At 43.1% G+C, this 27,788-nt stretch overlaps 1 protein-coding gene across 2 annotated transcripts in view; it reads left to right on the top strand.

Moving 5' to 3' along the window:
• The window catches only part of NTRK3 (neurotrophic receptor tyrosine kinase 3), a 589,304-nt gene that overhangs the window by 512,176 nt on the left and 49,340 nt on the right, over positions 1 to 27,788 (top strand). For both annotated transcript variants that reach the window (XM_060260076.1, XM_060260077.1), the window contains exon 15: positions 4,480 to 4,723. In XM_060260076.1, coding sequence (XP_060116059.1) covers positions 4,480 to 4,723 — 244 coding nt within the window. The remainder of the gene's footprint in view (positions 1 to 4,479; positions 4,724 to 27,788) is intronic.

The raw sequence follows: 27,788 nt of genomic DNA, 5'->3' as shown, positions 1-27,788 counted from the left end.
ACCGGAGTAGCCAGAGAAGTCATTTCGATTTGCACCATCCTCTGTGCTCGAGATAATGTGTGATAGAAGTCGGCCTTCCTTCACAGGATCCTGTCGCTCAGACGCAGCCATTCGCATGCTGGTGGCGTGACTCTCTCCGGTGGCACAGACGTGTCAGACTTGAGGGTGGCACCGTCAGGGAATACAAAAAGGCCCTCAGTAAATTGCAGTGTCCTGGATGATAAAAAGCCAGCATGGAAATGGGAACTCTCATTTGAAACAGTCTGTCAGGATGAAGCATCAACGCTTCTTCTCCAAGGAACAGGACAGTTTTTTTCTGAGCTGAAGTGCTGGGCAGAGACTCTGCATTGCTGTGGTCAGTTTTCTGTTTGTGGAAATAATGTGGCTGTAAAATCCTATTACTTGTGAGATGATGGCAAATGGCCACTGTCATGACTCAGTGGCAGATCATCTGCTTGGCATGCAGAAAGCCCCAGGTTCAATCCCCACATCTCCAGTCAAAAGGTGATGTGAAACACTTCAGAGAGCTGCTGCCAGTCTGAGCACACAGCATTAACTTTGATGGACTGCTGGTAGGGTTGCCAGTCCCCAGCTGGGATTGGTTTGGAGGCCCTCCCCCTGCTTCAGGGTTAGTAGAAAACTCAGTGCTCCATTATACCCTATGGAGACCAGTCCCTATAGGGTATAATGGAGAATCAATCTGTGGGTATCTAGGGCTATGGGGGAGGTGTTTCTTGTGTTAGAGGCACCACATTTTCAGCATAGTATCTGGTGCCTTTTCTTTAAACAACAACCACCAAGTTTCAAAAAGATTGGACCAGGAGGTCCAGTTCTGTGAACCCCAAAAGGAGGTGCCCCCATCCTCCATTTTAGTGCAGTGGTTAAGTGCGGGGACTCTTATCTGGGGGAACTGGGTTTGATTCCCCACTCCTCCACATGCACCTGCTGATGCATGTATCAGTCGGTCAGTCACAAGTTCTCCCAGAGTTCTGCCTGTCGAGAGCAGTTTCTGTCAGAGCTCTCTCAGCTACCCTACCTCGCAGAGTGTCCGTTGTAAGGAGGGGAAAGGACTCCTTTGGGTAGTGAAGGGCAGGGTATCAGTTCAATTTCCTCCTCCTCGTCCTTCTCCTCCATTATTTCCCATGAGGGGAAGTCATTTAAAAGGAATAAGGTCCCTTTAAATGTGATGACCAGAACTCCCTTTGTAGTTCAACGGTGCTTGTCACAACCTTGCTCCTGGCTCCACCCCCAAAGTCTCCTGGCTCCACTATCAAATTCCCAAGATATTTCCTGAGTTGGACCTGGGAACCCTAACTGTTGGTCTGAACTCATACAAGGCTGCAAACCAAAACAAAAGGTGGAAAAACCCAACCTTAAGAAACAAGTTAGAAACAAAGTTTGGGTGGGAGGAAAAGAAAACTGGGGGGAAATAAAATATATGTATTTATTACAAAGTGCACTAAAACTATACTTTTAACACATAGGCACAATCCAACCTTGAAGTGGCAAATATGTGTCCTGAATCTATATAACCTGATACATTTTTATATTTTTTTAGGTTAAAAGCCTCGAACGAATAAAACAGGACCAATAATTCAGTATATCCAGGTTGATAACCTTGAATCACACTAAAACAGGACCAAATGTGTTTCTGCTTTTCAGCCATTCCAGCAACTTTTAAGCACACACGTCCAAGAAATGCAGGTCTAATAGTTCTTTCTGTTAAAAAAGGTTATATAATGAAGCTACTGAAAGGAAAATTAAGTTCAATTAATTAAGGACCCAACAAATCGCAATTAAATAAGACAAACCTTATAACATACATACTGGCCATGGCTATTATAACTCTCAGAGTGTGCATCTATGACAGAAACAACTATTAAACCTGCATTCGAAGAAGAAGAAAAAGATGATGATGATGATGATGATGATGATGATGATGATGATGATGATGATGATGATATTGGATTTATATCCCACCCTCTACCCTGAATCTCAGAGTCTCAAAGCAGCTCACAATCTCCTTTACCTTCCTCCCCCACAACAGATGCCCTGTGAGGTAGGTAAGACTGAGAGAGCTCTCACAGAAGCTGCCCTTTCAAGGACAACTTCTGTGAGAGCTATGGCTAACCCAAGGCCATTCCAGCAGCTGTAAGTGGAGGAGTGGGGAAATCAAACCCAGTTCTCCCAGACAAGAGTCTACATTACACCAAACTGACTTTGGACGTGTGTGCTTAAAAGTTTAAGAAAACTCACACACAGAATTTTGCCACACAGAATATCTGGAATGTGAGTAATTAATTAAAAAAAATACAGAAGTTTTATGTAGCTGTTTATTTTTCACATAGAAATTATTGATTATACTTTTAAATTCATTTTCAGGCCTTATAATCAGCGACTTTGGCCTAACACATGTTTACATGTCATAGTATGTTTATATAAAAAAATCTGACCACTAAGGAAGGCCTCAGAGGGCAAAATGCATTTAGTCCTGTTCTAATGTTCTTCAAGGCTGTCCAACTAATGTAGTTCAAGGTTATCAGCAGCAACCCTGTGAGGTAGGTTAGGCTGCAAAGTATGTAAATGGTCCAAAATTACGCAGTCAGCTTCCACGGCAAGTTGGAGATCAGAACCTGGGTCCCGCAGACCCTAATCTGAAGCTCTAACCACTGCACCACACTGGCTTTCATAGGGTGGCTGCTGTTGAACAGTAGCAAGCAGCTGGGCCTACTTGAGTCATGCAAGTCAGGTAGCATCAAGTCACCCAGAGGTTGCTGTCCATCCTAGGTGGGACTTGGAGATCCCCCAGAATTACAGCTGAACTCCAGACATCTGTCCCTCTGGAGAAAATGGCTACTTTGGAGGCTGTGGCATTAGACCATGCTGTGGCCTCTCCCCTCCCCAGACCCTGCAATCCTCAGAGTTCATCACAGAATCTCCAGGAACTTCCCAGCTGGAGCTGGCAATTCTAGCCAGGCCTGGCCCCAAAGAAGCCTCAACAGTCAAAATAAGGCTGGTGTCAAGCATGCATATTTCTAAGTACAATGGTAGGTTCTTAGACAGAAAGAAGACCGCTAGTATCCACCACCTCCCTCCCTTTGTCAATGATTGGGCAAATAGTAAATCCATCTAGCCCAAGGATGTTTACGCTGCAGCCTGGCTGTGAGGTGCCTCTCCCCCACATTCACACAGACAGTTCTTATCAGGTCTGGAAAAAAGGGAGATGTTTTTAATAACCTAAATTCTTTAGTAGTAAATTAGATACTATGTACTAACCTTTGAACTTGTGACTCAAACTCCATCTGTATGCTATCTTTTGAAGTAATCCTATGTAGTATCAGTGTAATCATGTATACATCATTACTTCCAAGGATTCTGTCCTTGGTAAAGCTTCAGAGTCTCTACAATAAAGCAACTTTTGATTTAACGACAAAAGACTGATTATTGAGAAATATCGATGCTTGACAGCTGGAGATGCAGCCTCTTCTACTTACCAAAGTTCTTGCTGGAAGTGACTAGGAAGCTCTAGGAATCGCAGAATCACAGACGCTCAACCAATTTCTGGTGATTCCTAGAACTACCCTTTATCAACTCAAGTAAGTCTACAAGGCTGCATTTTTAAAAATGCACCAGTAAGGATATGAGGCTGCTTTTTTTTTTAAAAAAAAATGTACCACCACCACTCTGAATGGTTGTGAGCAATGGGACTTGGGGACGATCCTAGATGTTGCACAGGACATACAGTAGTCAAGTTTGTATCTGCGGCTCTCTCCAAACCACAGAGGGAGGATCGCTGCTCAAGACTAACAAAAGGAAGACCTTCTTTCCAGTATGCTGTGGTGTACAGACAGGGCAGATAGATTTCTCCCAGATATTTTTTTCCATGTTTGCATTTTTAAAATCATTTCCTTCCATATACGCAAGTGGAGACACGGAGCTATCTCAGAGACACTCATCTGGCAGTATCAGGCTGATCATTCATGTTAGAAGCTGTGCTGCGCAAAAAACTTATATGGCCCCATCCACTTGATGGGAAGGTATTGAGCCCTGCTCTAACCATAACACCCCACTGATTTCTTTTCTGTTCATCTGCAACTCAGGATCGTAGGGGGAAATGCTGATTGGGACTGAGATGGGGAACAAGCTAGCCCAGCCTTTCTGATCATTGTGCTGAGGGACTCATGATAAACAGCAGAACAGATCCTCCTTTTATCAAAGCTTATCAAATATTCATTCTGTCTATTTGTTAGAGTGGCTAGCGGGGAAAAAAAATCAAAGCTGATGAATGCTCAAATTGTATCTAAGAATTAGAAAACCAGAGACGGTCTTCTTCATGTGCAGCTGGAAATTGATGTGTCGATTTGTCACAGCAAGGACAACATGTGGAGGCAGACCTTGGAACGTAGTTCAAGCACCAACCACCTTTGGGCAAAAGGAGTTGCTTGCTACATAATTCTGTCTGCTGTCTTTCTTTCTCAGGGCGCACGGACCAGATGCAATGATCCTGGTGGACGGGCAGCCCCGGCAAGCCAAAGGAGAGCTGGGCCTTTCCCAAATGCTTCACATTGCAAGTCAGATCGCCTCAGGAATGGTTTACCTGGCCTCCCAACATTTTGTACACAGAGACCTGGCCACAAGGAACTGCTTGGTCGGCGCTAACCTGCTGGTGAAGATCGGAGACTTTGGGATGTCCAGAGATGTCTACAGCACCGATTACTATAGGGTAAGGGGACTCCAGTGGGCATGGAAGGTGGTGCTGAGGGAGGCTGCTATAAACGAAAATCCACCCTTGCTATCAGTGCTCACTCAGGATTGGTTATGTTTGCACAAGATGCATGGAAAGATGGGTCTGTCTCTCATGATCATGCATGGTTGCTAAAGAGAACTTGCATTTATGCAGGCAGTAGACCAGGGGTGGCCAAACTTGCTTCATGGAAGAGCCACATAGGATAAATGTCAGATGTTTGAGAGCCACAAGACATGAACATCAGATGTTGGAGGGAAGGAGAGAGAATAGATGGTGGTAGGGAGGGGAGAGAGATGTGGAAAGAAAACAACTTTAACTTGAAATGCATTCTCCGAGTCACCGACTGGCTTGGCTTGGAGAAGTGATTTAAAAAGGCAAATGCCTTCTTGAGTAAGGGCTTCAAGAACCACACAATATCTGTGAAAGAGCCACATCTGGCTCCTGTCCTGAGCCACAGTTTGGCCACTTGTGCAGTAGACTGCTGAATATCCAGCTAGGAGCTCTGATGCAGCGAACTTTAGCAATAATTCTCTGATTTCAGCTTCTCTCTTGATAGCCATTTGTACTGCACACACACAATCACACACACCATGTTTCATCTCCTGTTTTCCTTCAGGTTGTGAAATGTTAACTGCTTTGTAGTTATTGAAGCTTAGATAGTTATTGAAGCTTTCGCTCATGGGGTGAAAATGGTAAATGTTAAGGATATGCCATGTAGATATAGGCCCAGGGATCCTGGAGGTTTTTTGCCTTTTTCTGGCCATAGAGCAAGGATCACTGACAATGTTCCCTCTAAACTGTGAGCAAAAATTCTACTTTGTGAGCTACTGGCATTAAAGTTGTGAGCGAGTCATTTGACTGCTACATAAATTAGTGTGCTCTGGGGCCATCCTTCCAGAGTTAAGACAGAAATGTGTGAACTGGATGCTAAAAAACTGTGAGCTAGCTTATACTAACTCAGTTGCAAGGGGACACTGGTCACTGGTTGGGCGGGGGGGGGGGAGGATGCTGTGAATTTCCTGCATTGTGCAGGGGTTGGACTAGATGACCCATGGGGTCCATTCTAGCTCTGTATTTCTATATGAATTGCTTTCTTGCCGCCTGCAAATCTTTGCACTGAAGTCTTCCCACAACACATACGGTGCACTGTGACCCAGTATGCCAAAACATAGCCAGACAGCTCTATAAGAAAACCTGAAATGGACTCAAGAAACTTCTTTTTCGAGACATGATTTTGAGTTTCTCATCCTTTCTGCATCCTCAAAACTATCTCTTTGGGAAATGTGAATGCTGCCTCTCTAGAGCCCTGCTCACAATTAAAAAAAGCAAAACCAAATTCAGACAGAATAAAACTAAAAACGTGAAAACTTATAGAACTTATTACTGTCCCCATAGTAATAAAACCATCCGAATAACTGTAAAATCACCAGCCAGTGAAAGCATCAAAGACTAAAGCAGCATAAATAGTAAAAACAATAATCAAAGTAAAAACAGCATCAAAGACTAAAATAGCACAGAAACCATATCAATAAGCAGCCTAAAAGCAACGCAGAACAATCTAAATTGCAATTCATATGTTATTTGTTAGTTTGTTTACTAACAATTCATAAATTGTTATTTGTTAGTTTGTTGAGAGAGCCAGTTTGGTGTAGTGGTTAAGTGTGGACTCTTATCTGGGAGAACCAGGTTTGATTCCCCACTCCTCCACTTGCAGCTGCTGGAATGGCCTTGGGTCAGCCATAGCTCTGGCAGAGGTTGTCCTTGAAAGGGCAGCTGCTGTGAGAGCCCTCTCAGCCCTGCCCACCTCACAGGGTGTCTGTTGTGAGGGAGGAAGGTAAAGAAGATTGTGAGCCGCTCTGAGACTCTTCGGAGTGGAGGGCGGGATATAAATCCAATGTCTTCTTCTTCATTTATAGCCCACCTTTCTCAATAATAAAGACCATCTTATGCTGTTACCCTGTTCTCTGGTCATAAGAGGTAGGTTAGGCTGATAGTGTGTGACTGGCCCAGTAAAGCTTCCAGGGGAGAGATGGGATTCAAACCTGGAATCTCTCTGATCCTAGTTGGATAATTACATCGCCCTGGCTCAGCCAAGGTGAGCCATGCTGCCCATAAAATCAAAACAGACCACTGAAACGATGGGATAAAGCTCCGATAAATGTTGTGTCCTGATGCCTGAATGGTACAGCATATTGTTGGAACTCTCTGTCTGGGGCTGTGATGCTCTGTGTTCTTGGTGCTGGGGGTGGGGGGTGCACAGTGAGAGGGCTTCTGGTGTCCTGGCCCCACTGATGGACCTCCTGATGGTGCCTGGGTTTTTTAGCCACTGTGTGACACAGAGTGTTGGACTGGATGGGCCATTGGCTTGATCCAACATGGCTTCTCTTATGTTCTTCTGTGACACAGACTGTTGGACTGGATGGGCCATTGGCCTGATCCAACATGGCTTCTCTTATGTTCTTCTGTGACACAGAGTGTTGGACTGGATGGGCCATTGGCCTGATCCAACATGGCTTCTCTTATGTTCTTCTGTGACACAGAGTGTTGGACTGGATGGGCCATTGGCCTGATCCAGCATGGCTTCTCTTATGTTCTTATGTGACACTGAGTGTTGGACTGGATGGGCCATTGGCCTGATCCAACGGGGCTTCTCTTATGTTCTTCTGTGACACAGAGTGTTGGACTGGATGGGCCATTGGCCTGATCCAGCATGGCTTCTCTTATGTTCTTATGTGACACTGAGTGTTGGACTGGATGGGCCATTGGCCTGATCCAACAGGGCTTCTCTTATGTTCTTCTGTGACACAGAGTGTTGGACTGGATGGGCCATTGGCCTGATCCAGCATGGCTTCTCTTATGTTCTTATGTGACACTGAGTGTTGGACTGGATGGGCCATTGGCCTGATCCAACAGGGCTTTTCTTATGTTCTTCTGTGACAGAGTGTTGGACTGGATGGGCCATTGGCCTGATCCAACATGGCTTCTCTTATGTTCTTATGTACCAGGTGAGGCTGCAGAGACACCACTGAGAAAGCCTGGATTGTAGTTGCCTTCCCTTGTGCAAACCAAACCCATTGCCACCCCCTCCCCCCCCCTTTTTTTTGTACTGTCCTCTGCCTCTTGGCATCAAATGTTTCTTCCAATATGTGCACATTTTCAGTGTTATTTGTGAGTCAGTAAATCAAGCGCTGCATTATACAGCTATGCCTCAAAAGCATATATTGTATGCAGAAATGTTGTACATAAAGTATAAAAGTTGCACGTTTCGCAGTCACATTTCACTCCCGCTTATGCTTTTTTTTTCCATTCTCCCCCCCACACAACCAAAATTCTCTTTCTCCCTCCCTTCGCTTTCTCCCTCTCGTGGCAGATGTTCTTGCTTCAGCACAAGGCCGTTACATTCCTTTCTCTGTGTCTTTCATTAAAGAAAAGACATTGATAAATTAAAGAGAATCCAACAGAGGGCAACAAAGATGATTAAAGGATTGGAGGCCACGACCTGTAGAGAGAGATTAAGGAAACTTAATACACGGGACTTATGGAAAAGGCAACTGGAAAAGTGGCTGATAACTGCGCATAAAATATGGGAGAGGAAATAATAGGCAATTAGGGCCTGACCTCCATCCACTTCATCCAGCACAGACACAGTTTCAACAAAGGAATAATTTGCCAGAGGTGGGTGGTTGGGTGCCATAGTCAGGAACGTTCAGGAGGGTATTTGATAAGCGTGTGTTAGGTTGGAAGAGGTGGATCTGTCATGGCAAACATCGTTTGATGAGTGCACCGGCACCCTGCAATTTTTGTACCTCCCCTTGTTAAATAAAAGTAATCTCTATTTGAACAGACATATGAAATAAAAGATTCTGGCCATAAAGTATCTATTGGAAGAACAAATTACCACAAAAAGGGAGCATCCGCTAAAACGAAACCTGGGAATCGAGAACAGAGAGCCGAGGTATGCCTGAGGGTGTGGTCTGAAGGCATATGATATGGCAAGTGTCCTGAGGCAAAGCAGAGCCGGGATGCCTGGCATGGGAGTTCCGGAAGTTTCATGTGTGGTGCCATGCATTCTGTGATAGAAGGGAAGGACAGTAATAAATAGATAATACCCTATGTCCTTGAAAGGAAAGTAACTCATTATTCCCTATGGAGACCAATTCCCAATCAATGGAGAATTGATTCACGGGTATCTGGGGCTCTGGAAGGGTTGCTTGTTTGTTTGTTTTAAGTAGAGGCACCAAACTTGCAGCATACTATCTGGTGCTTCTCCTCAAAGCACCCTCCAAGTTTCAAAAAGATTGGACCAGGAGGTCCAATTCTATGAGCCCCAAAAGAGGGTGCCCCTATCCTTCATTATTTCCAATGGAGGGAAGGCATTTAATAGGTGCACGGTCCCTTTAAACATGATCGGCAGAACTCCCTTTGGAGTTCAGTTATGCTTGTCACAACCTTGCTCTTGGCTTCACCCCCAGAGTTTCCTGGCTCTGTCCCAAAGTCTCCTGCCTGCATTCTCAGTCCCCAGATATTTCTTGAATTGGACCTGGCAACCGTACAGAAAGAGAAGGAGATGAACACACACACTAAAACACTGTGACTTTTCAGGAAAGGCTATCTCAGAAGAAAAAAAAAATCTCCATCAAGGTTCTGCTGCAGGTTCCCCGTCATCTGAGCAGAAAGTCATCCCGTAAAGGATTCAGATTTCCTCTTCTGAGTGCAAGAACCCAGAGCAAAGTTGAGGTTTGGGTGATTTCATTGAAATCTTGTTGTGCTTATCTGAGCCGAGGTTTCCCAGAGGAATGCAGCAATTTATCATTTTCTGGAGGGAAGGCTGTGGTGGATTCCATCTGATGGCTGACATTGACATGACAGGTCTAAAGCTCTTTGCAGGCTGTCAGTTTGCTTAAAATCCCACCAGACTTCTTGGTGCACCTATGTGTGTGTGTGTGTGTGCATGTGTGCGTGCGTGTATTTGTGCAATTTTACTGAGACACAAACGACGGGAGGCATGAATACATTACAGGCTCAGGATTTGGCTCCTTTTTTTTGCTGTTTTCTAATCTTTTAAAACAAAGGGGGGAGAAGCACCATCTGGCTCCTGCATAAGTGGGATGCAAAGTGCTTTGCAAAGGTGAACTGCTTAATTTCCCACTACACATTGGCACACAACAAGCAGACATTTATGTAACAAAAGCAGCGGCAGCGTTGGCCTTCTTCTCCCCATAAGTCTCTCCGTGTTCCGCCCGAAGACAGATGCGTCCTTTCCAATGCAGATCACTGAGGAATGTATTCAGCTGTTTATCCTGCTTTGACAAGACAAGAGAGTTTTGTTCTATGGTTTTGCACGACTTGGAAAAAAAGACAAGTACAAAAAGATCAGAGATACATTTTCAGGAGGGGGACAGAGGGAGTCAGAAAGAAGCAATCCCTGTTGCTCCCATTAAATTACCAATACAGTTCTGAGTAGTTTTGCTCTTCTAAGGCCGCTGAAATCTGTGTCACTGGGCAGGGTTCTAAAAGAGCCACGGTAAGCAGGTCTGTGCCAGTCAATGGGTCCTACTCCCTGGAAAGTGTCCTTAGGATTGCAATCTAATATGCCCAGTTGGGTCTTTACTTAGGGTCTTTCCTCCCGCCTTTATTTCTGTGCATCCAGTGCTCTAACATTGCATGCTCAGTACATTTATCTGCAAAAGCCGATCTGCAGCTTTTGTAATACTCGGACGCAGGGGTCGTTTTGTAGAAAAATAGGTGGTGGAGCCCATCCAGGGACTGTTATGCAGCTGCACATACTATTCAATGGACAAGGTGAGAAGAAGGAGGTGAAATTCTCAGAAAGATTCAGGAGCTGTGCTCCTGTGAGCTCCCGCTGAATCCGAGGCCTGCTCTGACATGTTGCACTACAAATGTGCATTGTTCACCTTGGTAGACTTTCTTGTGCAGCGACTTGATCCTTCTTGTTCTTTTGTTCATCCTCAAGTCTCTTCCCTTTGCAGAATCCTTCTCTGCAGGAGGGAAACTTTGGCTGATTCATATTGGAAACCCACAACTATAGATACCTGTGTGAACACAGAGGTTGCAAAACCACAGGGCTGCTGCTAAATCCATGGCAGGACAAAACAGGCGTCCCAATCCAGTGAGGGAGCCCCAATGCACAGATGACTTAGAATCATAGGATTTCCAGGAAGGGACCTCCAGACTCATCTAGTTCAACTTCCTGCACAATGCAAGAAATTCACAAATACCTCCCCCACATACATACATCCCCAGTGACCCCTGCTCCAGAAGATGGCAAAAACCCCTAGGATCCCTTGCCAAAGTGTCCTGGAGAAAAAATGCCAACTGACCCCTAAGTGGCGATCAGCATTTCCCTGGGCATTTAAGAAAGGGCCACAAGAACTAAACATTGATGCAACCTTTCCGGCCCTCCTTCTCATTATCTGCCCCATATCTTATTTGTTTTGATGGCTGAAGCACATCCAGATGAACGTTGTTGTTCACATGCACATCTGTGCCTCCCGCTGAAATGAATAATCAGTCTGCACACACACAAGAGAGCCCCGTGGCGCAGAGTGGTAAAGCTGCAGTATTGCACTCTGAACTCTCTGCTCACAACCTGAGTTCGATCCCAGCGGAAGCTGGGTTCAGGTGGCCGGCTGAAAGTTGACTCAGCCTTCCATCCTTCCGAGGTCAGTAAAATGAGAACCCAGCTTGCTGGGGAGAGGGAGGAGTGTAGATGACTGGGGAAGGCAATGGCAAACCACCCCTGTCTGCTGTCATGATGTGACATCACCCCTGAGTCGGAAACGACTGATGCTTGCACAGGGGACTACCTTTACCTTTATACACACAAGACCTCCTGGAATACATGGGGAATACATAGCGGAGGGGATGAAGCGCTTGCATTGGGGAAAAATTAACTTTAAATCAGTGGCTGAATTGCATGAATCTGCAGGAACAGCTTGTGTATGTGATTCTTGGACTTCCATAGCCAGTTATGGAACTCTGTTGCATACGAGAATTGCCCATTTTGCCAGGGGTGAACTTTGCATCAAGTGCTCAGGGTCTCCACCTGCTCAGCTCCTCCTCCCCCTGCTGCTTAAGCCTTCAAAAGAAGAAGAAGAAGATGATGATGATATTGGATTTATATCCCACCCTCCACTCCGAAGAGTCTCAGAGAGGCTCACAATCTCCTTTTCCTTCCTCCCCCACAACAGACACCCTGTGAGGTAGATGAAGATATTGGATTTATATCCCGCCCTCCACTCTGAAGAGTCTCAGAGCGGCTCACAGTCTCCTTTCCCTTCCTCCCCCACAACAGACACCCTGTGAGGTAGATGAAGATATTGGATTTATATCCCGCCCTCCACTCCGAAGAGTCTCAGAGAGGCTCACAATCTCCTTTTCCTTCCTCCCCCACAACAGACACCCTGTGAGGTGGGTGGGGCTGAGAGGGCTCTCACAGCAGCTGCCCTTTCAAGGACAACCTCTGCCAGAGCTATGGCTGACCCAAGGCCATGCCAGCAGGTGCAAGTGGAGGAGTGGGGAACCAAACCCGGTTCCCCCAGATAAGAGTCTGCACACTTAACCACTACACCAAACTGGCTCTCCAAAAGAAGCAATGACCTGGTGCTGTTATGTTAACTCTGATCGACAGTTTGATGTATGCATTTTATTATGATGTTTGATAGCTGTTAGTTGCTCTGGGGGTTCTTTTTTGAACAGAAAGGCAGAAGGTAAATAGAGAAATAGACACAGAGTGTGCTAGACAAGGACAGTTATGTTTATATGAAGTCTCATGTCTTTTTGACGAGGGACCAGTGCATTATAAAATTAAAGGAGACTTCATGTACTCTGGGGGGGGGGGTTAGGAAGTGGTGTTAGGGGTTAGCGTGTCAGATTAAGACCCAGGGTGAACCCCCCCCCCCTTCTGTGAAATGTATTGAGGGGCCAAGGGCCTTTCACACCCCAAGTGAGCTGACAGGGTTGTTCTGGAGATAAAAGGGAGGGAGGAACTGGGCTTCTTTTGTAGCAGGAACTCCTTTGCATATTAGGCAACACACCCCTGATGTAGCCAATCCTCCAAGAGCTTCCAGGGCTCTTCTTCCAGGGCCTACTGTACGCTCCAGGAGGATTAGCTACATCAGTGGGGTGTGGCCTAATATGCAAAGGAGTCCCTGCTACAAAAAAAAAGCCCTGGGAGGGAAGCACCATGTATGCCATGCAGCACTCTCTGGATGAAGGTTGGAGTAAACATACATCACAGCTGAAATTTCATGTCTCAGAAAACACCCGAAGCACTGTCTCCTCCCCTACTATCCAGCCCACCAGTGAAGATCTGCTTCTCAAGCCCTCCTCTGTGCAACTAGAGACAGGGAATTCTCGGTGGTGGCCCTTCGTCTCTGGAATGATGCTTCTTTTGTTGTCCTCTGGCACCTACTTTGCTTTCTTTTTGGCGCCACGTGAAAACACAGCTTTTTAAAACCCAGACTTTTAATCAGGGGGGCTTATTTTACAAGCCTTTAATAGTCTGCTTCTCTCTTATGGTTAGTTTTTATGCTACTGATGTTCAACGGCCTTGTTTTTTGTACTGTGGTTTTTAATTGGAAGCTGCGTTCAGCAGGGCTCCGAAAAGGCTGCATAGAAAACCGCCTTATACGGAGTAAGACCATTGGTCCCATCAAGGCAATACTGCCTCTCAGACTGGCAGCAGCTGTCCAGGGTTTCAGGTGGAGGTCTCTGACATCACTTACCGCATGGTCCTTTAAATTGGAGATGTTGGGGATTGAACCTGGGACCTTCTGCATGCGAAGCAGATTCTCTAACGCTGAACCACAGCCCCTCCCTTACAACTGCTTGTGGCAACTGTTTCACCGCCAGTGAAGCCCCTGGAATATTCTATGCATGAAGCATTTTACTCCATTGAAATGTGTGAAACAGATTTTCACGACACATCTGTTTCCATAGAGACAGACTTCATTTATCAGAGTTGCTGGAACAGCTGCCGGTTCAGCTCCTGTCCTGATCGTCAGTGGTGAACGGGGAACTGATTTTTCAAAGATCAGTCAGCTGCTCATTGGTCAGTTCATGGCTGTTCGGCAGGTTGCTTGACTGTATTCCTACCTAACCATGCAGTTCAGCACAATTGTCCCTCTGTGCATGCTTGAATTTCGCACAACCTGACTGATTTTCACTTGCTGCCTAACTATTCCACCATCCTTGCTGTGTAATTGCCCCATTCAGAAGGCCATTTAAATAGATCAGTTGCAAATCATATAAATTAGTAATAAATTCTATGTTTTAATTTGGGATGGGCACAAACCAGGAAAATGCAGTTCAGTTCAGTTCAGCTCATGGTTCATGCCATGCTTAGTTCTTGAACCACAAGCCATAATGAACTTTTAGGGGCTAAGTGAATTAGTTCAGTTTGTGAGGTTTGTGATGTGGTAGAATGGTGCTCCAGCATGATAAAGACACCAAACTCACAGGGGATTTTCAGTTGACTCTCCTCTACCTGACTTCTAAGTGTGATGAGAATTGGGTTTATGAAGTTTGAGTTACAGCCCTCCAACGAAGATGCCCTCAGGAAAGTGATATCTGGGGGAAATAGTGGGTGCAGGTTCAAGAGGTACAGGAGTGTACAGAATGGCCCTTGGAGACATCATACTCACAGTGGCTCACATTGCTCTCCAAGTGTGGTGACACTTGGGTGATACAGGGCTCAAGTTACACCCCACCTCCAGGAAGGTGCCCCCATCCTGCATTATTTTCAGTGGAAAGGGGAAAAGTTGTTTTGTTTTGTTTTTAAGTGAGAGCAATAGAAGCCCAGCATAACAGGATCAAAGTTCTAGAGAATCTCTGCAAAAGAAGCTGAAGAAACTGGCATTTTTGCAAGCCCTGCAGAACTAGTGCAATGCACTAGTGCCCAGCAGAACCCAGTGCCACTGGGGCAATGCCAGCTCAACAGCACTGATGTCTAGGACAGAATCGCGCTCTAAGCAAGGGGGAGGTGTTGTGAGCCTAGCAGAACTAGCATGGGGGGTGGGGCATCAGCTACTAAGATGGCGGACGTAGGATAGTCGAGCTCCCTTCACCCCTTTCCCTCTATTCTTTAAAAGTCACGCAAAAATGCTCTTTGGCCACGGCAAACCATGCACAAGCCTGGGGCAATAAAAAACAAACCCGAATCTCCTTAAAAAAATCGTTATCCAGTCGTATCTATACTCAGCAAACGTGGCAAGAAAACAGGCCCAGCATCCAAAATGGTGAATGAAACTGAAGAAATGGAACATAATCAAACAATACTGGCTAAAACAGGTATGACGGACGTTTTAACATCCTTCAAAACAGACATTCTGAAAGAAATTGCCCAAATACATCAGATGTTAAAACCGATGTCGGAACAACTAAATAACATCCAGGCATCCCTCCAGAAAGTAGCGGAAATGGCAGAAACAGCCTTAGAAAATAGTATTACTAACCAGGAAACCATCCAAGCTTTTCAAAAACATGAAGACTGGGCCACCAAGAAAATTCTTATCTTAGAGCAAAAACTCCACAAAAGTTCCTTAAAATTCCGCGGCTTTGATGAGTCAGAAGAAGGAAACACAAACCTTATCTCTTTTTTTTCTAACTAGCTTTCCTCCATTATGAACCTTGAAAATGGCGTAGCACCATTAATCCTCAAAGCATATAGCAGGGGTGGCCAACAGCCTCAGCCATTGGCCATGCTGGCTGGGGCTGATGGAAGTTGTAGGCAAAAAACATCTGGAGAGCTACCGTTGGCCACCCCTGGCATATAGAGTCAGCTCAGTACAAGCAGCAGCCAAAAAAGGCCCTCGCGACATAATGGCCGAATTTGCTGGTTACAGAACACGAAACGCAATACTGCAGGAAGCAAGAACAAAAAAAGAATTGCCTTATAAATCCACAACAATTCTGGCTTTTCTGGACTTACCTTCAGAACTTCTTCAGTTTCGCCGTTCATTAAAACCCATCACGACAACCTTAATGGTGACAAATGTTAAATACAAGTGGTTCCCAACAGGAAAACTATCGATCAGACTCAACGACTCATTTCGTAATGTACATTGATTCCGGCTACGATCTCTTGCAAATGCTCCAGTTAGACGCTCCGGACGACATACCACATAAATTCACAAAGCACAAACTGGACTTAACATCTACTCCTCCAAGCTGGCAAAGAATTCATCCAAAGAGGACCAGGATGGACAGCAGGAAAGACAGAAAGGGTGATATCTAAAAAGTTTTATTTAATTTGCTAAAACTAAATGGCCAAAAGTGAACAACTCACATGAGGGAGGGAGGGTAAAGGTGGACTCTACTATAGCTCCTCGCAGTGACGAGTATTTTGTGTTTGCTGCTCTATGCATTTTACATGCCAATCGTAGTTTGAGACTAGGTTATCTTCCCAAGTCCAGAGAGACTGGGAGTTCTTTTGTTTTTCAGGTTTACAGCGGACATGCTACTATTTTCTTTATTATACCAGTAGGGAATGAGGTAAAGCTAAATAGCAACTTCTGGGTGTTTTTATTCGGTTTTTTATATTTTTACAGTAATATTTTAAACTCTAAAGCTTCATTAACTAGTAGTAACCTTAGAAACTACAAAAATCATTCAGGGATATTTGGGGGAGTGGGGGATGGTTTTTGTTTGGGCTGGAAGAGGAAAGGAAGTGGGGGAAAGGGAGTGGGTACTGTTACTTGGTTAATATGCTTTTTCAACTCTATAGACAGTCGACCTTTCACAAATTGCCACTATCCAAGTACAAGCTCTGTATACAATATTGTGCAGCACCAAATAATGTTATTTTTTAATGTATTGTACGATATAACTCCAACCATCTGTCAGACCCAGAGTCAAGGAAAAGACAGTTGAAATTAAAGATCTTTATTAAAGCATCATGAGCATACACACACATTGTCGGAACTGACCTCTCTGTCAGTTCCCCCAACTTATAAACCTTTGCCCTGATCATCATAATTCAAGTCGAAGTGCGCCAAGCAAAAGTGGGGGTTTTGTGCAGGGTTTTTGCAAAGCTCTCATCACTGCAGGTGCTCGCTATCAGTTCATAGTCCTCATCTCCTCCAGCTCTTGCCCTTGGCTACCTAGCAACTAGCCAGTTCCCAGACATGCCATCCTCCCTCCAGATACGCAACAAGTTACAATTATATCAAAGGCATAGCAAGCGCAGCATAGCATGAAAACACAGCCTATCATTGAACAATTGAATACACATGACAAGAGGAACAAGATGGAGTGACTCTTGACACCATCTATTTTCTACACATTCCAAATGGCTGATGTTCTCAACTTTTTTACTGTAAACTGTAGGGGGCTTAATAACCCAATAATGAAAAAAAGATTTGAGTATGCATTGTTAAAACTACATCCAGACATCATTTGTCTTTAAGAGACTTATTTGAAATCACCCAAATACAAAATCTTCCAATCCGAACAATTTCCCCATCAATATCAAGCACCAGGCACAAGTAAGGCAAGAAGTACTGCAATCCTAATTTCAAACCAAAATTCTTTTATATTATCTTACTCATTTTATGACCCAAGAGGACAATATCTGTTAATTAAAGGAACACTAAGAAGTAAACCGATTACGATAGCGTCAATATATGCTCCTAATGAGCAACAATTACCATTTATAGAAGAAGTTCTTACCCACTCAAAAACTTTTGCACATGGTGACATATTAATAGGTGCTGACTTAAATTATATAATTGATCAATCCTTAGACAGATCCAATCCCCAAAAAAACAATTTACAAAGAACAAAACCCCAAAGATATACTAACTTACTCTCTATCTTAAACAAGTTTGAATTCCTTGATATATGGAGATCATGCAATCCAACAGTTAGGGACTACTCTTATTTCTCAGCACATTTCCAGGTACACACCAGGATAGACTTCCTGTTAGGATCCAAAAACTTAGCGAATACAATTCGCTCAGCTGAAATTGGTTCAAAAATATACTCAGACCATGCATGGGTCAATGCAAAAATCTTATGGTCAACTTCTCTAAAGCCCTCTAAAGAGTGGACTTTTAATCCAGCTCTTCTCTCGCATGACATGATTAAGGCAGATATCGAAGAAACTTTATTAAATTACTTTCAAGAAAATGATAATGGGGAAATCACAAATGTCACACTTTGGGAAGCAATGAAATCTGTCAAAAGGGGTCAAATCATATCGATCTCAGCTTACTACACCAAACAACAGAGATGTTTAAAAGAAAAGATTTTAACAGAAATTGATTGCCTTGAATGCCTCCACAAACAAACATGCAACCCAAAAACTTACCAAAAACTTGAAGCTCAACGCAAGGTTCTAGAAGCCCTAGAATTGGCTGACCTTAAAAAAGACTCTTTGAAATCCAAATTTAGATATCTAATTAGAAGTCCATATTCTATACTCAACTTAGCTCAAAAAGTTAATTGTAAACCGCCAATCAAACCAATCCAATTAATTACAGACAATGAAGGGAATCAATACTCAACTAATTCACAAATTTTAAATCAATTTTTTATAGTACACTACAAATCAACTTCACCTTCTCAGGACTCAATCAATTTTTAAAATCAATTAAAGATCTCCCGAAATTGAGTAATGAACATAGAGAATCGCTGAATGCACCTATTAGAGAAAAAGAAATTACAGATGCAATAAAAAGTATTAAAAACGGCAAATCACCAGGATCTGACGGTCTTTCCAATGAATTTTCCCCAAATCTTTTCTAAATACCTTGTGTGAGTTTACAATGATGTGCTAAAAAATGGTACCCTCCTAGCCTCATGGTCTGAATCAATAACAATTGGCATCCCAAAACCTGGGCGCGATCCTGCAGATATTAAATCATACAGACCAATTAGCTTATAGATAGATAGATAGATAGATAGATAGATAGATAGATAGATAGATAGATAGATAGATAGATAGATAGATAGATGAATTTATTGTCATTGTTCTCAACAAAAAGAGAGCAACGAAATGAGGTGCTCTTCCACAAACATACCAACACATCAAACACACATATTCATAAACCATTTAAATACATCTGAAACCATTAAACCATTTAAACCATTAAAACCATTTAAATACATCTAAAACGGATAAACATTCATAAAACCATTTAAACCATTTAAACCATTAAATAAACATTCATAAAACCATTAAACATTCATAAAACCATTAAAACCATTTAAACCATTAAATACATCTAAAACAGATAATCCTTCATAACCCTGCATTTAACCTAACCACAGCACTTGGATAGAAACTGTCCTTAAATCTGTTTGTCCTAGCCTTCAACACTCTATATCGTCTACCTGACGGTAAGATCTCAAAAAGCAAATGGCCCAGATGTGTATGGTCCCTTAGGATCATTTGTATCTTCCTTTTACATGCCATATTATACAGATCCACCAATGAGGGGAGAGAACATCCACAAATCTTTTGTGCTCTTCTCGTCACTCTTTGGAGCACCCTTCTCTCTGATTATTGAATCAGGACTTCAAATTTTTTCAACTATTCTCATATCAAGACTTAACCAATTCATCTCACAATATATCCATAGAGACCAGGCGGGATTCATACCATCAAGAAACATAATCGACAACATAAGGAAAACTTTAAATATCATCAATCATTGCCACTCACATAAAATAGAATCAATTCTACTTTCATTGGAAAAGGCCTTCGACTCTATTGAAGTTAGTTATCTTATTAATCTCCTTCAGACAATGGGTTTTGGGAACAACTTCATAACTGCTATCAAATCAATTTATTATTTCCCTAAGGCCAAACTTAGAATAAATGATGCATACTTATAATATATTTTTCCTACTAGGGGCACCCATCAAGGGTGTCCCCTATCACCCATTCTTTTTGACCTTGCTATTGAACCTTTAGCTCTTCTCATTCATTCTCAATCTAACATATCAGGAGTCAAAATTGCAAACAATACTTACAAACTATCAATGTTTGCTGATGATATAGTTTTATACCTCACAAATCCTATATCATCTCTATATCAGTTAAATTTTTAATTAATCTCTTTAGCCAGATCTCAAGACTTCACTTAAACAACAAAAGAACAGAATTGTACCCCATGTTTCTCAAAGATTCGATACAAATAGACTTAAGGAAACATTTTAACTACAAATGGATCACAAAAAATTGGAGGTACTTAGGCTTGCAAATTCCTCTTCAGTTAGATGAATTATATTTAACTAATTGGACCCCCATTCAGGAATCTATCCAATCAAGACTCAAGGCATGGAAAAAACTCAATTTGGTCTGGCATGAGAAAGTTGACCTTGTTCGGTCTTTTCTCTTGCCCAAAATCATGTTTTTATTCAGGTCTTTGCCACTGGAAATCCCTAGGAAAGCACTAATTCAAAGCCAGAAACTGCTCCTAAATTTTTTTTGGAATTCAAAATGCTCAAGGATCAACTACTTGATGCTCTGTAAAACTCCACAAGAAGGAGGATACGGGTTCCCCGATATAATTCTATACCATGATGCAACACATTAGTAAAACTAATGAATACAAATCACACATCTCCAGATTGAATTCAAATAGAAGGACTCTCATACGCCCAGCCTATTGGAAACATAGTATGGAATTCAGCGAAACAACGTCCTTCACCTAGAATACACAATCCATTTCTCTTGGATACCTTAAAAATATGGGATAGACACAAAGAGTAACTGGCACCTGGAATATCTCCATTATCTCCATTCCTGGGCCAGAATTGGTTCCAGCCGGCACTAAATAATGAAACATATAGTAAATGGTACCAAAATAATTTATACAGATTAATCGATATTTCTAAAAATGGCAAAATCTATGATAAATCCATAATAGAAAAAAAGGTAAATTCAAAGTTCCCTGGTATCAATACTTTCAATTAAATCTGACTTCTCCCAATATTAAACATAGACTTACTTCTCCCAATATTAAACATAGACTTACTGTTTTTGAAACATTTCTCAAAAATATATATTAAATCTCCTTATTGCAAAACAATTTCAACCATCTACAAATGCTTATTAGAAACAGTGAACACTAAAACACCGAATTACACCATAAAATGGTCCAAAGGCTTAAAAACTATAACACAACACCATTGGCAACAGCTATGGGGTTCTAAAAATTTTAAATCCTCCAACACCAAATTGAGAACCCAATTCTTTAAAACCATTGCAAGATGGTACTTAACGCCCAACCGATCCTTCCAAATGCAATATATTAAGTACCCTAACTGTTGGAAGAGTTGCAACATGCAAGGCATGTATATACACTGTTGATGGACCTGCCCCCAAATACTTAAATTTTGGTCTTCATTTCGACTTTTCATTAGACAAATAATCAATATCAACATTCCGTTAAGACCAGAACTCTTTCTCTTAAACCTTTGGACCCTTTGTCCCTTTAAATTGGAAAAAATACATCTCTTGAATTATTTATATGCAACTGCCAGAAGTTTCATAGCCTCTGCTTGGAAATCTAAAAAACAACTAACAATAACAAAATGACTTTCTATAATACAGGAATTCTGCATAATGGACAAATTATCAGACGCAAACTGCAATGCAGACTCAACTTACAGTATATCTCACTTAGAAACAATATGGTTTCCATTTTTAAAATGTTTAGCTCCATACGAAGAATATGCAAATTTTCTTGATGCTGTTAATTTAATTTATTAATTTTATTTTAAAGTGGTTAATGTAAAGAACAAATTTATTGCATTAAGAGTTGACTATGTAAAACCTATTCGCAAGCTTTACAAGTTGTAGTTAATGTTATTATAGCTATTGACTGAATGTATCGTATTACAGCACAACCCATATGGTTGAATTGTTATATTCTAAGTCATCAATAAAAGTTTTAAAATGGAAAAAAAAAGAACTAGCACAATGTACTAGTGCCCAGCAGAACCCAGTGCCAATGTGGCAATGCCAGCTCAATAGCATTGATGTGAAGCACAGAATCACAATCCAAGTGGGATTGTGTCAGTGTCAATATGGCAATGCCAGCTCAATCACAAACCAAGCATTTTTTCAAGCCTAGCATAACCAGGATATTCTACAGAGTGCCCAGCAGAACCCAGTGCCAATGTGGCAATGTCACCTCAACAAGACCGATGTCAAGCACAGAATCATAATTCAAGCAAGGTGGGGTGAGGGTTGCAAGCCCTTCAGTTTGTGAACCACAAACTGGCCAAAATTCATCATGAACTTTATTTGGTTCATGGCCATCCCAAGTTTAAATGACATCCTACCCTTTGGTGTTCCTCAGAATAGTCTTCAGTGAAGCTAATGAGTGCTTCTTGGTTTGAATCAGAGGCATCTTTGCTCATTCACAGTTTTGCAAAAATCAGACCCAAACATGCTCTTTGGCAGGCCTCGTGCTCTTTAGCATGAACCAGACAGGTTGGATTATGGACTCTGAGTGATACATTGCATCATGATACGTTCAATGTGTTCATCGTGAAATTTGCAGAATACTGTATGAACATATGAAGCTGCCTTATACTGAGTCAGACCATTGGCCCATACATCTCTGTATTTTGTACTTTGGTAGGCAAGGGTTTTCCACAATTGGAAGCAAAAAAAGGTTCTGTCCAGCATCTGCTGAGTGGAGAGTTCAGTGACTGACCCAAGATCTTCTTTATGCAAAGCTTATGTTTTGTCCTTGAGTCACCCCCCGCTTAGTAGATGGTCATTATATGTTAGCCAAAACTATGATTGTATTCAACTTTTATTGAATCAAACTACTGGTCTGCAAAGTATTATTCATTCAAGACTGGCAGTGGCTCTCCAGGGTCTCAGATAGAGGTCATTCACATCACCTATTACCTGGCCCTTTTACCTGGAGATTCCAGGAATTGAACCTGGGACCTTCTACATGCCAAGCAGATGCTCTGCCACTGAGCTGTGACCCCGCCCCCCCCCCCACACAGATTCTCTCAGAGCCTTTACCAGCTGGGGGTTCTCTCGAGAAAGTGGGAAATGGCACATGTAATTTTTTGCAGTACTTCCTAAACTTTCAAGCAGTTCAGGTGTGGTGTCCTGTATTATTACAGTCCCTGTCCCATATACATTCTTTTTTACTCCATCTCCAGCATAGAACCCTGTTCTGTAGTGTGTGCAAAAGTCACCGTGAAATGTACCGTCATGCTATATTTAGTGCATGGTTAGTAGGCCGCTCATCTTGGAAACCCAGTTGCAACTTACTGAAGAAATCGATTCTGCACCTGCCCTTCAGGAGTTCTATCATTCCTCCCACTTGATTGATGCTAATTAAATGAGCTTCGAGCCCTTTTCCCCTTGATTAAAACTGAAGAAATAATGGTCTGTGAAATGCTGGCCATTTCCAGCTAATAGAGCTGGTCGAAGAGCTGTCGGTGTTCCCAACCCCGTCACTAGGACACCTGTCAGGATCCCAGGAGGCGAGCACGTATCGCATGAGCTGCTCTGTATGTTGTCGGCTGCATGTTATCACACTGTATGTTATCTGCTAGCCTTTTTGTTCTGCTTCAGTGACATTCTAAGTCAGTTTATTATCTTTGTGAAAAATCCCCATTCGCATTGATGAATCCAGGGACAACTCCCTGATGGCAGAATTTTGCCTAAAATAAAATGTGTGCCCATTTGATCACACATCAGTTGGAATTTTGAGGGGAATGAATGCGGAGATGATCTGTGTCACTTCAGTGATGGCAGGAAGGAGCACTTACCTCTACAGCTCTTTTTCTAGCAGGAGCTCCTCTGCATGTTAGACCACACACCCCTGATATAGCCAATCCTCCAGGAGTTTTGAGGGCTCTTAGTACAGGGCCTACTGGAAGCTCCAGGAGGATTGGCTACATCAGGGGTGTGTGGCCTAATATGCAGAGGAGCTCCTGCTAGAAAAAGAGCCCTTACCTCTCTGGTTCACACACTCGTGTTGATCATCTGATCAAGTTGGAGATGGTATGTGTGAATAACACCACTGGAGGAGCTTTGGATATGACCTTTTAAGAGGTGGGGGAGAAGACAAATTTTGATAAGCTTGTCATTCCTCAGGGTCATTTCATGCATCTTGAGGGCCCGTGACGGTTTCAGCTCTAAAATCAAGGTGTGCCTCCTCCCTTCTTCAATGACTTGCCATGCTTTAAGTTTCAATTCCTCCTTGCTTCCTCTCCTCTCCTCTCCCCCACCGAACCCAACAGGATAAACAAATGGTTAGCTATCAACCCTCCTCTTTTTCAAAATTTGAAGAGCTCTTCATTGCCTAGCATTGTGCAAGTGCTGAGGAATTAATCAGGCTAATTAGGCTGTGTTGTATTGCACGGTATTATCTCAGGGAAGGCAATTATCCTAATTTCTCTGTCTCCTCCCTACCCAACACCTGATCGTCAGACTCCCTTCCCCTATACACTTCCTCCTGCCAGCTCTCCACCTGTTTGGCGGGTGTTTGCTGATGTGATCGTTGTTCATTTAATGTTTAATGTTTGGTAATGGGACTGATGCTGGCAAGAGAAGAGCTCTTATCAGACTGATTGGGGGGCTCATTGGAGTGCAAAGGGAGAGTACAAATCAGAGAATTGATAGTAGTGATCCAAATAACTGCTTAGATTCTGAATGGGCATGCTTGGAGTCTTGCACAGCCTACTGAAGAAAAGCAGAGTTGTTATAGTCCATTAAAGAAACCTGACTTATGAAACCAAAGTCCATATTCAGGATCTCTTAACCGTGTAGGCAGTGTCCTCTAGCATTGTGCCTGAAAGCACCATGGAGGCCACAGGTGTGTTTTCTGGTGTCCTCTTTCTTTTTCCCCAAAGCAAAATGGCAGTTCTGGCTTTCCTTCGCTTCATAGGAGTGTGAGGTACTTCAGAAGACCCCAGTGGGCAGGGCTTTTTTTTGTAGCAGGAACTCCTTTGCATATCATAACCTTTCTTACATTGCCAATCCTCCAAGAGTTTACAGAGCTCTTATTACAGGGCCTGCTGTAAGCCCTTGGAGGACTGGCTTCATCAAGGGGGTGTGGCCTAATATGCAAAGGAGCTCCTGCTACAAGAAAAGCCATGCCTTTGCGTCTGCTGAGAATGCCCAGTTTGAAATAGCTGCCTCCATCGTAGGAAGATGGTTAGCATGGCAACTTGCAGATGGCATCATTCTCCCAACCCATTTTGCTGCCTCCTTGCCATTCCCAACATTCCAAAAGTGCCCTCTGTCTCAACAAGTAAGCTCTGATTTAGGCAGACTTATGCCAGAATAAATTTTATTACTCTTTGAGATGTTGCTTGGTCCCTGTTAGATTTTCTGATTTCAGTTCTGTCATCTATTGTCTGAAATGCAAAGAGTGGTGTGTGGGGTGGAGGGAGGTTGAGCAAAAAAAAAGAGGAGCTAACAAAACAGTCAGGGACTGAAGCCCCTCCATTACTTGGAGAAATTTCTCTTTCCCATTTAAAGTTAAGTTTAGAAGGAAAGCTGATTAACGGAGAGCCATGATAGAGGTTTATAAAATTATAAATGGAGTGGGGAAAGTCTGTAGACAATCGTTATGTCTTTTGCATATTACTAAAACTCATACTCTGCTATGGGATTTGCTGCCACAAGATGCACCATTAACTTCCAGTTTAGAAGGCTTTAAAAGGACAAATCCTTGAGGAGGGACTCTTAGCCTACTGGGGTGAATGGAACTTCCATGTTCAGTAGCGGTATAATGTGGAATACTGGTTGTTAGTGGAGCAGTGGCCAAGAGAGCTCTTATTTACTTCATTTATACTCCACTTTTCTGCCCAATGGAGACCCAAAATGGCTTACTGCCCAGTTTGGTGTAGTGGTTAAGTGTGTGCGGACTCCATCTGGGAGAACTGGTTTTGATTCCTCACTTCTCCACTTGGCCTTGAGTCAGCCACTGGTCTTGCAGGGGTTGTCCTTGAAAGGGCAGCTTCTGTGAGAGCTCTCTCAGCCCCACCCACCTCACAGGGCATCTTTTGTGGGGGAGGAAGATAAAGGAGATTGTAAGCCGCTCTGAGAATGTAATTCAGAGAGAAGGGCAGGATATAAATTTACAGTCATCATCATCAACTTCTTCTTCCAAGGTTTTCCTCTAATTTATTCTCACAACAGCCATGTGAGGTAGGTTAATCTGAGGGTGTGTGACTGGCCCATCATGCTTCCATTTGTCTTCATGCCTTGCTTTTTGGGCTCTCTCTGCATATATGGCAAGCCCCTGTGGGGAGCAGGAGTCTGAATTTAGATGGACTTTTGGCCTGATCCCACAATGATCATCTTACATTCACTGCTTAATTCGGAAAGCCAACTAACTCTCTTTGCAGAATGTTTAAGACGGGCAAAGGGGGGAAAAATTGTTTTGCCTAATTGCTAACACAAGGTGTGGTATGTAAAAGGTCCCAGGTTCAATCCCTGGATCTCTGGTCAAAGGAATCAGGTTGTGAAGGACATCCACCTGAGACTCTGGAGAACTCCTGTCAATCAGACTAAGCAGTACTGACCACCTTGATAGACCAGCGGTCTGACTTAGATCAGTGGTATGATAAATGAGAAACCATAGTTCAGAACTAGATAATCTGCTTTGCATACAGAAGGTGCTTGATTCAAACCCCAGCACCTCCACTCAAAAGGATCAAGTAGTCTGTGATGTGGAAAACCTCAACCTGAGACCTTGGAGAGCTGCCACTTGTGGCCTTGATAGACCCATGGTCGGACTCAGTCTAAGGCAGCTTCCCACTGTTCTTGTGAGGTTTTCACAGGCATCCAGGTGACCCCTGTTGAATGTTGGACAAGATGGGCATTTTGGTCTGATCTTGCAAGATTCTTCCAGCAGAAGCACATAGAAGGCAGATCCCCTTTCTAAGAATGGCTTCTTCCGTCACAGTTATCTCCTTCCCAAGGGATAGCCTAATCAGATGATTTCTGTCTGTTAGGCAACTCCCTAAGGAGTAGGGTGGAAGTTGACACAAATTGGGGAGACAAAATGAATTAATTCTATAAAGGGTCACCCAAGTTCATAGATGTGATTTTGGTGAAGTTGGTTCCAGTTTGTTGCAAACATCTTGCAGATTAGGAAGAGAAATCCAAAAGCATGTGGAAATAGACAGCTTAATGGGCTTTGCATAAAAGATGGTGTGTGTGTGTGTGTTTCCTGCTTTGTGTATTGATTGCATTGGAAGCTTTTTAATTGTGACAAACTTGAAAGCTTTCCTTCCCGTGAAGGGCCATTCTGGAAGACAGGCAGAAGACCAAATGATGGAAATTTACATACAGATGTCCTCCTCAACTTCTGTAATTAAGATATTTGCATTGAAAGAGTTGCAGAAGTTTTTCTCCCTCCCCCCCCCCACCTTCTCATCTCGCCTGATTAGAACGTGGTCAGAATGTTTGCACTGATCTTTGAAAGTGTTGTTGGTGGCAAATAACTGTCCTTGGCTTGTGTTTTGATGAAGGCTTCTTGGGTCCCTTTTGGTGGACTTAGTCTGTATTTCCCCAGACTCATTTCGTGGCACAGCCATTCTGCTTGGTGGTGAATATTGATGAATGGTGGTCTTCCCTTTTTTCCTTTCACATACAGCTGTATGGGGGTGGGAAGTTTTGACTGTCCACTGTTAGAAACATGATGCTGGGTGTTCGGGGTAATCAAACACGGCTCTTCCTGTGTTGTGATTAAGGTAGATCTGCTCCCTCCTTTTGATGTCTGGGAGGAGAAGAAGATCTGGACCCCTCTCACCTGTGTCACATATCGCAGCCTTTTTAATGGAAGACATGAAGCTGTCCTATACTGAATCAGACCCTTGGTCTATCACAGTCAGTGTTGTCTACCCAGACTGGCAGCAGCTCTCTGGGGCTTCAAGCAGAGGTCTTTCACATCACCTACTACCTGATCTTTTTAGCTGGAGATGCAAGGGGGTAAAAGTGGGACCTTCCATATGCAGAGCAGAAGTTCTACCACTGAACCGTGTTCCTCTCAACAGAAGTAGGCCAGATAACTTATTGGGA

This window comes from Heteronotia binoei, chromosome 19 (genome assembly GCF_032191835.1).
Source record: "Heteronotia binoei isolate CCM8104 ecotype False Entrance Well chromosome 19, APGP_CSIRO_Hbin_v1, whole genome shotgun sequence".
Taxonomy (NCBI): domain Eukaryota; kingdom Metazoa; phylum Chordata; class Lepidosauria; order Squamata; family Gekkonidae; genus Heteronotia; species Heteronotia binoei.
Note: the sequence above shows the minus strand (reverse complement) of the source record. Positions and strands in the feature narration are given on the sequence as shown.